Source organism: Oncorhynchus tshawytscha, linkage group LG07 (genome assembly GCF_018296145.1).
Source record: "Oncorhynchus tshawytscha isolate Ot180627B linkage group LG07, Otsh_v2.0, whole genome shotgun sequence".
Taxonomy (NCBI): domain Eukaryota; kingdom Metazoa; phylum Chordata; class Actinopteri; order Salmoniformes; family Salmonidae; genus Oncorhynchus; species Oncorhynchus tshawytscha.
Genome location: NC_056435.1, coordinates 16,432,001 through 16,445,291, shown reverse-complemented (window position 1 = coordinate 16,445,291; position 13,291 = coordinate 16,432,001). Strand labels below are relative to the sequence as shown.

Genomic DNA, 13,291 nt, shown 5'->3' with positions numbered 1-13,291 from the left:
AAATAAATGTCCTATTTTATCAAAGGTGTTTTTGGCTGGGGTCAAAATGACTCCAGATGATTTTAATTTGTTAAAAGTCCATTTTGATACAGAAACACTAAACCATGATTTAGATTTTATTAAAAACAAGTTGATTGACAAAGTCATGAAAAATTGGAAGAATTGAATAAACCACATTTTTGGCGATGATAAAAGATATGCCTCTGGGGTCAAAATGATCCATATCAGAAATATAGTTAAATGTAAATATGTAGTGGGTGTAAAGTTTGTTTTAAATTCTCACTCATTAAACACGAATCAATCAACACATGCTTCTCTTTGAACGACTTAATATAATATTACACTTTTATGAAGCAAATGAAAAATAAACGTTTGGTTCCTCAACTGCGTTGCCAACTCCAGTCAGCTGATGGCGATGTGTGTCTTTTAGGTTCAGGCGATGCTGCCAGTGTGACGTAAAATCTAGTGGAAGGGACGCTCCTTCAACAACAACAGCTAGTCAGACACCTCGGTAGCTTTCTAGCAAACATAGTTACAACATTCACGATCTTTACACTTTGTTGGTGTATATTAGTCGCTGTGTTTTAAACAGACTTCTGTCATGTGTACTTGTTGGCCCATTTAATTATATATTTACGTTGTTTGTCAGCTAGCTGATTTGCTAAGTTAACTTAGAACTAGGTTAGTCGCTAATGCTAGCTAGCTAACATCCTCGAACATGAGTTCACTAAGCTACTCTCCTGTTAAAGAGGAGGTCTGCTGGACGGAGAAAGAAGCTCTCGTGAAAGAGGAGGAGGAAGAGAAGGCTGTTACAATACAAAAACAAGTAGAGGGTGAGGCTGTTACCGTGAAAGAAGAAGAGAAATACGTTTCAGTGAAAGAAGCGGAAGACGCGTTCAGAGTGAAAGAGGAGGAGGATGTTACAGTAAAAGAAGAGGAGGAAGCCGTTTTGGGAGTGAAAGAGGAGGAGATGACTGTCACATTGGAAGAAGAAGAGGAGGTTGGCGATCTGTTTAACACCAGTAAGTACCATCTCTGCAGTCGTTGAACCAATATGCAGTAAAGGGGTTCTACACTTTAATGTTGCTCTGTAGGAATGGCTGAAGCTACACTGTAACGTTTAGAACATCAAGAGTGGACCATCAACAAAACGTTAACAATTGATCCAAATGCATCCAATGACAATGCCTGAAATACTATAGTCCTCAATATCTCATTAGATTAGCCCAAGATGTACTCTTAAAGGGGCAATCAGTAGTTGTTACATCCATTTAGGGACTTATACATTAATGATATGTACCCATTGTTTCTTGAAGAAATCACTTATTAATGCTTCATGAGCTTAGTTCAACTGTCGTACCCCATCAAAACCTAAAATATAAGCTTTTTTCTGTTATTAGTCAGCTAGCGTGCTGGTTAAGTTAGCACTAGCCTAGCTAGCTAACATCTCCGACCATGAGGTCACTAAGCCTCCTGCTAAAGAAGAGGTCTGCTGGACAGAGAAATAAGCTCTCGGGGAAGAGGAGGCACTTTCAGAGTGAAAGAGGAGGAGGATGTTACAGTAAAAGAAGGGGAGGCCAGTTCCAGTTCTCTGCTGCCAATGACTGGAACGAACTGCAAAAGTAACTGAAGCTGGAGACTCATATGCTTGAAACATGTTGGTATTACAGACTCAGACAGGGAGAGGTTGAAAATGTCAGTAAAGACACTTGCCAGTTGGTCAGCGCATGCTCGGAGTAGTTGTTACATCCATTTAGGGACTTATACATTAATGATATGTACCCATTGTTTCTTGAAGAAATCACTTATTAATGTCACTTATTAATTAATCACTTATTAATGTTGGTATTACAGACTCAGACAGGGAGAGGTTGAAAATGTCAGTAAAGACACTTGCCAGTTGGTCAGCGCATGCTCGGAGTAGTTGTTACATCCATTTAGGGACTTATACATTAATGATATGTACCCATTGTTTCTTGAAGAAATCACTTATTAATGCTTCATGAGCTTAGTTCAACTGTCGTACCCCATCAAAACCTAAAATATAAGCTTTTTTCTGTTATTAGTCAGCTAGCGTGCTGGTTAAGTTAGCACTAGCCTAGCTAGCTAACATCTCCGACCATGAGGTCACTAAGCCTCCTGCTAAAGAAGAGGTCTGCTGGACAGAGAAATAAGCTCTCGGGGAAGAGGAGGCACTTTCAGAGTGAAAGAGGAGGAGGATGTTACAGTAAAAGAAGGGGAGGCCAGTTCCAGTTCTCTGCTGCCAATGACTGGAACGAACTGCAAAAGTAACTGAAGCTGGAGACTCATATCTCCCTCACTGGCTTTAAGCAGCAACTGTCAGAGCAGCTCACAGATCACTGCACATGTACACTGCCACTGCACATCTGTAAATAGCCCATCCAACTACCTCATCCCCATACTGTTATTTATTTACTTTGCTCCTTTGCACCCCAGTGTCTCTACTTGCACATTCATCTTCCGCACATCTATCACTCCAGTGTTTAATTGCTATATTGTAATTACTTCGCCACTATGGCCTATTTATTGCCTTTACCTCCCTTCTTACCTTATTTGCACACACTGTATATAGAATTTTTCTATTGTATTATTGACTGGTGGTTTGTTTACTCCATGTGTAACTCTGTGTTGTTGTATGTGTCGCACTGCTTTGCTTTATCTTGGCCAGGTCGCAGTTGTAAATGAGAACTTGTTCTCAACTAGCCTACCTGGTTAAATAAAGGTGCTTTTTTTTAAAGACCAGCCTTTCAAAGCACTTCAGGGCAACAGATGTGAGTGCTACCCGTCGGTAGTAATTTAGGAAGGTTACCTTAGTGTTCTTGAATGCTTGAAACATGTTGGTATTACAGACTCAGACAGGGAGAGGTTGAAAATGTCAGTAAAGACACTTGCCAGTTGGTCAGCGCATGCTCGGAGTATGGTGGTAATGGTAATTACAGATGGTAATCCATCTGGCCCCGCGGCCTTGTGAATGTTGACCTGTTTAAAGGTCTTACTCACATCGGCTGCGGAGAGCCTGATCACACAGTTGTCTGGAACAGCTGATGCTCTCATGCATGATTCAGTGTTACTTGCCTTGAAGTGAACAGTGATTTAGCTCACCTGGTAGGCTCGTGTCAGTGGGCAGCTTGCGGCTGTGCTTCCCTTTGTAGTCTGTAATGGATTGCAAGCCCTGCCGCATCCGATGAGCGTTGGAGCCGGTGTAATACGATTCAATCTTAGTCCTGTATTTACGCTTTGCCTGTTTGCTGGTTCGTCGGAGGGCATAACAGGATTTCTTATAAGCTTCCGGGTTAGAGTCCCACTCCTTGAAAGCGGCAGCTATACCCTTTGGCTCAGTGCAGTTGTTGCCTGTAATCAATGGCTTCTGGTTGGTGTATGTACATATGGTCACTGTGGGGATGACGTCATCAATGCACTCATTGGTTAACCCAGTGATTGATGTGGTGGGCTCCTCAATGCCATCGGAAGAATCCCGGAACATTTTCCAGTCTGTGCTAGCAAAACAGTCCTGTAGCTTGAGAACTTTTTTTACTGGTGCTATTCACTGGTGCTTCCTGCTTTAGTTTTTGCTTGTAAGCAGGAATCAGGAGGATAGAATTATGGTCTAATTTGCCAAATGAAGGGCGAGGGAGAGCTTTGTACGATGCTGCGTCTCTGTTTGTGGAGTGAAGGTGGTCTAGAGTTTTTGTGACATGCTGGTGGAAATAAAGAAAAAACGGATTTGAGTTTCCCGGCACCACGCGTTGTCCTGTTTGCTTTTGGCCATATACAGCTCATTGAGTGCTGTCTTAGTGCCAGCATCGGTTTGTGGTGGTATATAGACAGCTCCGAAAAATACAAATGAAAACTCTCTTGCTAAATAGTGTAGTCTACAGCTTATCATGAGGTTCTCTACCTCAGGCGAGCAAAAACCTTGAAACTTCCTTAGATTTTGTGCCCCAGCTGTTGTTTACAAATATACATACAGTGGCAAGAAAAAGTATGTGAACCCTTTGTAATTACCTGGATTTCTGCATAAATGGGTCATACAATTTGATCTGATCTTTGTCTAAGTCACAACAATAGACAAACACAGTCTGTTTAAACTAATAACACACAAACAATTATACATTTTCATATCTTTATTGAAAACACTGTGTAAACATTCACAATGCAGGGTGGGAAAAGTATGTGAGCCCTTGGATTTAATAACTGGTTGACCCTCTTTTGGCAGCTATAACCTCAATCAAACATTTTCTGTAGTTGGGGATCAGACCTGCACAACGGACAGGAAGAATTTTGGACCATTCCTCTTTACAAAACTGTTTCAGTTCAGCAATATTCTTGGGATGTCTGGTGTGTACCGCTCTCTTGAGGTCATGCCACTGCATCTCAATCGGGTTGAGGTCAGCACTTTGCCTGGGCCACTCCGGAAGCTTTCTTCTGTTGAAGCCATTCTGTTGTTGATTTACTTCTGTGTTTTGAGTCGTTGTCCTGTTGCATTACCCAACTTCTGTTGCTTCAATTGGCACACAGAGAGCATTACATTCTCCTGCATAATGTCTTGATAAACTTGGGAATTCGTTTTTCCGTCGACGATAGCAAGCTGCCCAGGTCCTGAGGCAGCAAAGCAGCCCCAAAACCATGATGCGCCCTCCACCATACTTTACAGTTGGCATACGTTTTTAATGTATTTTTTTCTCCACACATAGTGTTCAAATCAAATCAAATCAAATGTATTTATATAGCCCTTCGTACATCAGCTGATATCTCAAAGTGCTGTACAGAAACCCAGCCTAAAACCCCAAACAGCAAGCAATGCAGGTGTAGAAGCACGGTGGCTAGGAAAAACTCCCTAGAAAGGCCAAAACCTAGGAAGAAACCTAGAGAGGAACCAGGCTATGTGGGGTGGCCAGTCCTCTTCTGGCTGTGCCGGGTGGAGATTATAACAGAACATGGCCAAAATGTTCATAAATGACCAGCATGGTCGAATAATAATAAGGCAGAACAGTTGAAACTGGAGCAGCAGCACGGCCAGGTGGACTGGGGACAGCAAGGAGTCATCATGTCAGGTAGTCCTGGGGCATGGTCCTAGGGCTCAGGTCCTCCGAGAGAGAGAGAGAAAGAGAGAATTAGAGAACGCACACTTAGATTCACACAGGACACCGAATAGGACAGGAGAGGTACTAATAATTAGTGTTGTGCGTTCCTTGCAAACAACTCAACTGTAGTTTCATCTGTCCACATAATATTTTGCCAGTAGCGCTGTGGAACATCCAGGTGCACTTTTGCAAACTTCAGACGTGCAGCAATGTATTTTTATTTTTTTGGACAGCAGTGGCTTCTTCCGTAGTGTCCTCCTATGAACACCATTCTTGTTTTGTGTTTTACATATCGTAGACTCGTCAACAGAGATGTTAACATGTTCCAGAGATTACTGTAAATCTGACACTCTAGGATACTTCTTAACCTCATTGAGCATTCTGCTCTGTGCTCTTGCAGTCATCTTTGCAGTATGGCCACTCCTAGGGAGAGTAGCAACAGTGCTGAACTTTCTCCATTTATAGACCATTTGTCTTACCGTGGACTGATGAACATCAAGGACCTGCCTTGTTGATAGTGCTGTTAAGGCAGAGCAGCACTTTATTATTGACTTCGCCCATGACAGTTTTACAATCCAGGGTTACACAAAACAGTTTAGTCACCTCAACTTGCTCAATTTCCACATGATTCATTACAAGATTTAGTTGAGGTTTAGAGTTTAGTGAATGATTTGTACAACGCTTTTAGTTTTTCAAATATTTAGGACTAACTTATTCCTTGCCACACATTCTGAAACTAGCTGCAGCTCTTTGTTAAGTGTTGCTGTCATTTCAGTTGCTGTGGTAGCTGGCGTGTATAGTGTTGAGTCATCCTCATACATAGACACACTGACTTTACTCAAAGCCAGTGACATGTTGTTCATAAAGATTGAAAAAAGTAAGGGGCCTAGACAGCTGCCCTGGGGAATTCCTGATTCTACTTGGATTTTGTTGGAGAGGCTTCCATTTAAGCACATCCTCTGTGTTCTGTTAGACAGGTAACTCTTTATCCACAATATAGCAGGGGTTATAAACCCACAACACGTAAGTTTATCCACCAACAGACTATGATCGATAATGTCAAAAGCCGCACTGAAGTCTAACAAAACAACCCCCACAATCTTTTTATCATCAATTTCTCTCTGCCAGTCATCAGTCATTTGTGTAAGTGCTTGTTGAATGTCTGTAATCATGTCCGAGTGTGGCCTGATATCATTGGTTAATTTACAGATATAAATAGAACATATAAAAACATAAATGGATAGCATACGGTCATAGATACAATTTGGCTCCATAGACCTCCAAACATTTACAATGAATAGCAATATTACAATAATGGCTACGTTGAGACCGACGGGAGCAAGGCTCTTTAAATTAAAGATCCAGGCAGCCTCTCGTTTTAACAATACATTGTCGAGGTCACTCCCTCTCCTGTATTCAGATCTCTGAAATGCACTCTAACAACGTAACATTTAGTGTCTCCTTATTATGCTGGGAAAACAGTTTATGGGCACAGAAATCCTAAATAATTTCAGTGTTTGCTAAATTCAATGGTTTTACCTGAGAGTCACGTTAACTTTATTGACAACACCCAAATGGATGCTGTCATTAATGTGGTTCTTCAATAATTACTCATAATTCTTAATATTGTAGCTGTTTAGTTACAGTCACATGTTCAACTATCATCAGCTGATCCGGGAAATTATTTTCTGAATGCCAGTCAAATGACAAAACATCATGACATGCAACAACAACCAAAGTGCTTCTTCATTCATTACTCTGGTAAAGACAGTTATGCCGTGCTCCACTTTGGATCCAACATCCCAAACAAATTGATGTTATTGTCAGCTTGATTTACAGTAGGGTCTCATTAGTCAGTTTGGACGCAGAGATACGTAGCTCATGGTGTGTATAGAACTGTTCCTTGATGGATAGGCTATTGTACAACACACAGCTATTTTCTTATTCAGAACATTTAGAATGACAGCACATTACAGAGTAACGTAGTGGGATTATTCACAAAATTATCTGGTAATCAGGTTATGAAATGTCATGACAGACATTTTAGTTTCCATGTTTCACCTGAAATATTAAATTATATATAGTCCTAGGTCTATGGTGTTGTTATGTGTCCTACAGTAGTTATCTATGTTATTACTATTGTGAAAACAAGACAAAATAAAATTACTATTGTTGCTCTCTTGACTGTCTTAATTGTCAAGATTTAAGATGTAATTTGTTGTACAACTTCATGTGTATGCTCTGGGCATCACCTTTTACCTCAAATAAACAGTGGATTTCTGCTCATGTGGGACTTTAACCATCTGTCTGACTTTGTCGTTCACACAGGAGAGAGATGTGACTGTCGTGGATTCTCTTGGGAGCCTCAACTACATCATGATGCCGACGAGGCAGAGAAGATTCTTTCCAGATCAGAACACCTCAAGAAACCCCAGCAGAGACCCACAGGGAAAAAGCCTCACTGCTGCTCTGACTGTGGGAAACATTGCAAATGTTCATCAGAACTAAAAATACACCAGCGAGTACACACAGGAGAGAAGCCTTATAGCTGTGATCAATGTGGGAAGAGTTTTACTACGTCTTCCAATCTGACTAAACACCAGAGAATACACACACAAGAGAAGCCTTATAGCTGTACTCAATGTGGGAAGAGTTTTGTTACTTCTAGCTATCTGACTTTACACCAGAGAACACACACAGGAGAGAAATCTTATAGCTGTGATCAATGTGGGAAGAGTTATGTTACATCTAGCTCTCTGAAGGTACACCAGAGAACTCACACAGGAGAGAAACCATTTAGCTGTACTCAATGTGGGAAGACTTTTACTACATCAAGCTCTCTGAAGGCACACCAGAGGACACACACTGGAGAGAAACTTTATAGCTGTAATCAATGTGGGAAAAGTTTTACTCGGTCAAGCTCCCTGATCATGCACCAGAGAACACACACAGGAGAGAAACCATATAGCTGTAATCAATGTGGGAAGAGTTTTACTCAGCCAAATGGACTGATATTACACAAGCGGACACACACAGGAGAGAAACCGTGTAGTTGTACTCAATGTGGGAAGAGTTTTATTCAGGCAAGCTGCCTGAAAGTACACCTGAGAACACACACAGGAGAGAAACCTTACCACTGCTCTGACTGCGGAAAAAGTTTTGTTAGCTTAAGTGATTTAAAATCGCACCAGAGAACACACACAGGAGAGAAACCACCATATAGCTGTACTCAATGTGGGAAGAGTTTTATTCAGTCAAGCTCCCTGATAGTGCACCAGAGAATACACACAGGAGAGAAACCTTATAGCTGTACTAAATGTGGGAAGAGTTTTACTCAGGCAAGCTGCCTGAAAGTACACCTGAGAACACACACAGGAGAGAAACCTTACCACTGCTCTGACTGTGGAAAGAGTTTTGTTAGATCAAGTGATTTAAAATCACACCAGAGAACACACACAGGAGAGAAACCACCATATAGCTGTACTCAATGTGAAAAGAGCTTTAATCAGTCATGCTCCCTGATATCACACCAGAGAACACACACAGGAGAGAAACCTTATAGCTGTACTCAATGTGGGAAGAGTTTTACTCAGTCAAGTGGCCTGATAGCACATCAGAGAACACACACAGGAGAGAAATCTCATAGCTGTCATCAATGTGACAAGAGATACTCTGTTAAAAGATCTCTGATCAAACATCAGAAAATACATACATGAAGGAGTTGTTTTAATAATCTCACAGTGTAGAATGTTTTAACATTGAAGTATGAGTATTTTAATAATGTCACAATGTTTAACACTAAACGTTTGCCCCATGTTCTATTGATTTCAGCATGATATGGATATTAGCCTCATGGAAAAATACAAGCTCTGAATTGAAAGAGTACTATTTATGTGATTTCACAAAAAGTGACTAACAAAAAAAGAGTTGTGTTGCACTTCCCACATTGGCGACCCACTTGAATCAAAATGCAACACTTCAAAATGTAGCGAGCTGTTTTCTACAAATTGTCCTCTAACCAGTGATGTACACATTATTTCCAGATTCTGTTTGGTTTTTGAGTTGTTATTTTTAACAGGACATGCAACCTCATCTCCCTCCTCTTGCACAATGACAAATAAGTGTTGCGTTCCTCTATTTAGCGACCCCTAAATTTAAATGCATCACTCCAAATTGTTGCTGACTCTCTTCTGCAGGTTGTCCTCTAACTAGTGAGATAAAGGATATCTCCCATTTCCATATGTTTTTTTAGTTGTGTTAGTTTCAACAGCACAAACAACCTGATTTCCACCCTAATCGATATCAGTAGTTTATTGCTACTTGTCAAAACAACAGCGTTTTTGGTGCTTGTGTCCATGGTGAGGACAACTTGGTTTCTGATTGTCTCAAGGTGGGCAGTCAAAAAGGTTTGTGTTTTGCGTTTAGCCAGTGAGTTGCCATGGATCTTATTCTGACTGCACGTTTTTCCTTATTGGAGATGAGTTTTGTTTGGGCTCGTTCCAAGTGGTTGTGAGTTCAAGAACAAGTGAGTAATAGGAAGACGACAGTCAGAAGCTAGTGGGGAGAAGAAAAAAAATATATATTTTTTTAAATTGTTGACAGCCAGTAGACACCATGTTTATATTGGTGAAGCATTGTAGTTGATTATAAAGTGAAATGGAAGTTGTTTTCTGTTGGTGGTAAGCATTCTCTTACAGTGTTACAAATGTTTTTTTTTATGGTTTGAGGTTGGACTTTAGCACGTCTAGCTCCTTAGCATGTCTAGCTCCTTAGCATGTCTAGCTCCTTAGCACGTCTAGCTCCTTAGCACGTTTCACCTCATAAGTCGGTATGTGTTACACCTGTGCTGGTTGTCCATCTCGTTATTGGGAAGGTGTTTCATCTGAGCTGGTCCAGGTTCTATTTAAGAGTGTCTGGCCCAGTGCTCCAGTTGTCTTGGTAGATGTGGAGAGTCAACACCTTTAGTTGCGCTACCATTTTGGTTTGCTTCCTGTCTGTAAGTTTGTTGTAGGTTTTTCTTTTGTTTGCCTCTTCTCGGGCAGATTTAGTGGGTGACTTTTATGTCCCAGTTGTTGTTACTAGTCAACATTCAGTGGACACAGAGCAAAAATGCAAGATTATGTTAATATACTTTTATTGCATCAAATGGTAGTTTTATGCAACAGAATAGAGGGGTTATATAACTATTGTGTCTGTGTGTTCTACTGAGGAAGGGCCTCTGGGAGATAACAGTGACAGGAGATTTACGATGTCTTTTGGGTGATAAAACCTAAAGAGACCGCATTCCAGATTATGAGTTAATGTTTCTGTTCTATATGGTACCAGGGAGAGATGACCCCAGGGCCAGACCCTGGTCTCTACACAAAGGGTACTGTTTTTACAGCAGATACTGACTGCTGAGAAATATAAGTATCTTTCATACAAATCTTAACCTTGTGACCTGTTCTAAACAACTGTTGTTCGTCATGTAGGTTGAAAGGGGTGTTTCTTGGCTGTAAAAGACCTTTGTACTTTTGTCTCGTGGCTCTCAATGAATCATCTGGGGGTGATTCGTCGACCAGCCATCATTACCGTAGAGCACTCAATTGATTAACTTTATATTTGTGTGTTGTATTGACCTGCTCCCTTATTAATAAGTGAATAAAGGTTTAGATTAAGAATAATTCTGACTTGTGCGATAAATTTGTCTTCTCATTTGATATTAAAAAAATTAACAACCACATTTGGCGATGTGAATCTTCACTTGGTGACCGCTCCTAACGCTCTGGGTAAATTGTGCACAAGGGATCTCAGGAAAACCACACTTCGGGGACAGAGCAGATGGACCCACCTTTGATCTGAGAGGCAGCGAGCCGATCTCAAACGTAGTTCAAAAATAAAATAAAAAAGTGAGTGAAACAAGTGGAGTTTTTAGAAAAGGCTCGTAGGCTCTGAGTGTGTATTCCTGAGTGAGGGGGGCACATTGGAGGTGTAAAGAGGGCCGAGCCAGCTATCTGTGTGAGTTGGATGAAAACTAGAATCTGTGTTTACGAGTTAAGACCATGTATGATAGTGTAAGGTGAACCTGTATTTGTTTTAAACCTGTAATTTATTTTAAACCTGTAATTGTTCTAAACCTGGATCCCATTTGAAAAGTATTGAAATATGTAAATGTATGAGTTACATTATCCTAGGAACTAACCATGACAGAAATGTGAAAATATCCCTTTCGGTTAAAATATTGTTGAAAAACAACTAATTGATTAGCTATGTTTGGGAATAGCATTGTGTGACTGCGATATGAGAGTTGTGTGACTGCGATATGAGAGTTGTGTGGTTGAGTCTTAATCTGAAGTTTGGGTGGTAACAGAGATCTATATATTTTTTGGGTTCTGCTGGGAGTATGTTTGGAGAGCTGCTTCGTAGCTATGGAGAGTCCTTGAAAAAGCAAATGGAATGGTTGTCGTGAGTACCTGAGAATTTCTTACGTTTTGTATGGGTTCTTTGAATATATAAAAATATGATGAATTGCATCATCGATTACCAGAGATTTGATAAAGTAATACTGGGAATATAATTAGATACAATTTAAACAACTGATATATAGACGAACATAGGCTTTGAGTTGGGGGGGTCTTCCCAGTATGAGAGGAGTTGCTAAATGTATTGAATAAACCTTTTTCTATAAAGTTAGAGTAAACAAAGGGGCTGACTAGATGTTGATGTTGAAGAAAAGTCCCATCCACTAGATTATACGTCACAGTGGCAGAATCACCTGAAAGACGCACATCGCCATCTGCTGACTGGAGTTGTTATCGCAGTTGAGAAAATACTTTCAGACAAAAAGCTAAAAAGCGACTGCCCCTAAAAAACAACGATTCCCTTTGAAAACGGGCGATGTGGCATCAAACATTTATAATAGTGTAAAAATGTAATACAAAGTGTAGCTAAATAGAATAACTTTGGTCACACCCAGTCAGCACGTGACGTCCAAGGACGTCGAATTATGGTCTGTCTGTAGTGGCCGCTATTTCGCCCCAAAATAGTCATCCCAAATTGGGCTGTGCATAACTATGTAAATGTCTCTCGGACAAGGTGACTTTTATCAATATACACTCTAAAAACGAAAGGTTCCTGGAGTATCTTATAGGGGTTCTTCAAATTGAAACTGGGGGGGAACCCCTAAATGTTATTTGAAGAACATTTTGTGGGAACCCCTGTAAGTTATTTGAAGAACCCCTTGTCCCATGAAAATAACTTTTGGGTTTCACTTTTTTAACTCCCTGTCCACCCTCCATTATACAAACATATTTTAATAATAATAATAATAACAATATTGACAATATTGTTTTAAATAAGTCATTGTTTATTTAGTGGCACCACAAATGTGAATTAATATTTACAAAACAATTTACCAAAAAAAAACACTATACCAAATTGCAACATTTCTGTAGACATGTCAGACCATAATAAATAATACATTTGCTTTGTACAGTGCTTTTCATTACATTTAAAATATATAAAAATAATGATGTACAATAAAAACATACATTAAAAATGAATTATAGGTAAACTACCAATATTGTAGACTTGATGCTAAATACACATTTTTCAGCTTTATTGTGTATATCATATTCACTTAGGTATGTTAGGAAGTTTGCCATCTTTATGACCGGCCCTGGTAACTTCACCCCAACTTCTCCTATCCCCAGAACACAGTAACTTAACATAAGTGTTTTTCTGACATTTTTGGGAAATTGAAGGGAAAATAAAAATACAACCGTAGCAGAGCCCCAAGTCCCATGGGGAGGTCCTCGAGGGCGTGGATGTTCTCCCCATCAAAGGCCATCGGGATTTCACGCTCATGGTGAAATGGATTTCCACCGATGTGCAGTAAAGGAGCGAAGAGCAGTGCAATATGTCAAAAAAAGTAAGAAAAGATTAATACACATACAAAGAACATAACAAATGTTCAGTTGTAGTTTTATATAAGCATGCACACCTATGTTTATGAAAAACAGATGATTGGTGCATAGGCATACCTTGTCACGGACATAGAGGCCACTCGGGTCCTCATTGAAGAGGTAGGGCAAGAGCAGAATCGCTGCTGTGGTGTCGAGTCCTAGTAAAGTAAAGCAATGATCTTACTACACTTGCAAAAAAAAAATACAAAATACATTAGAGAAAGGGAAGGAATAAGAGTAAAT

General features: G+C 40.1%; 1 protein-coding gene across 1 annotated transcript; it reads left to right on the top strand.

The window, feature by feature from the left end:
• Positions 1-891: 891 nt before the first annotated feature.
• On the top strand, positions 892-10,353 carry LOC112219912 (zinc finger protein 271-like). The gene is given in 3 exon segments (XM_042324157.1): positions 892-1,022; positions 7,434-8,724; positions 8,726-10,353. Coding segments are annotated over 3 exon segments (1,413 nt in total). The 5' UTR covers positions 892-970; the 3' UTR covers positions 8,796-10,353.
• Positions 10,354-13,291: the final 2,938 nt, after the last annotated feature.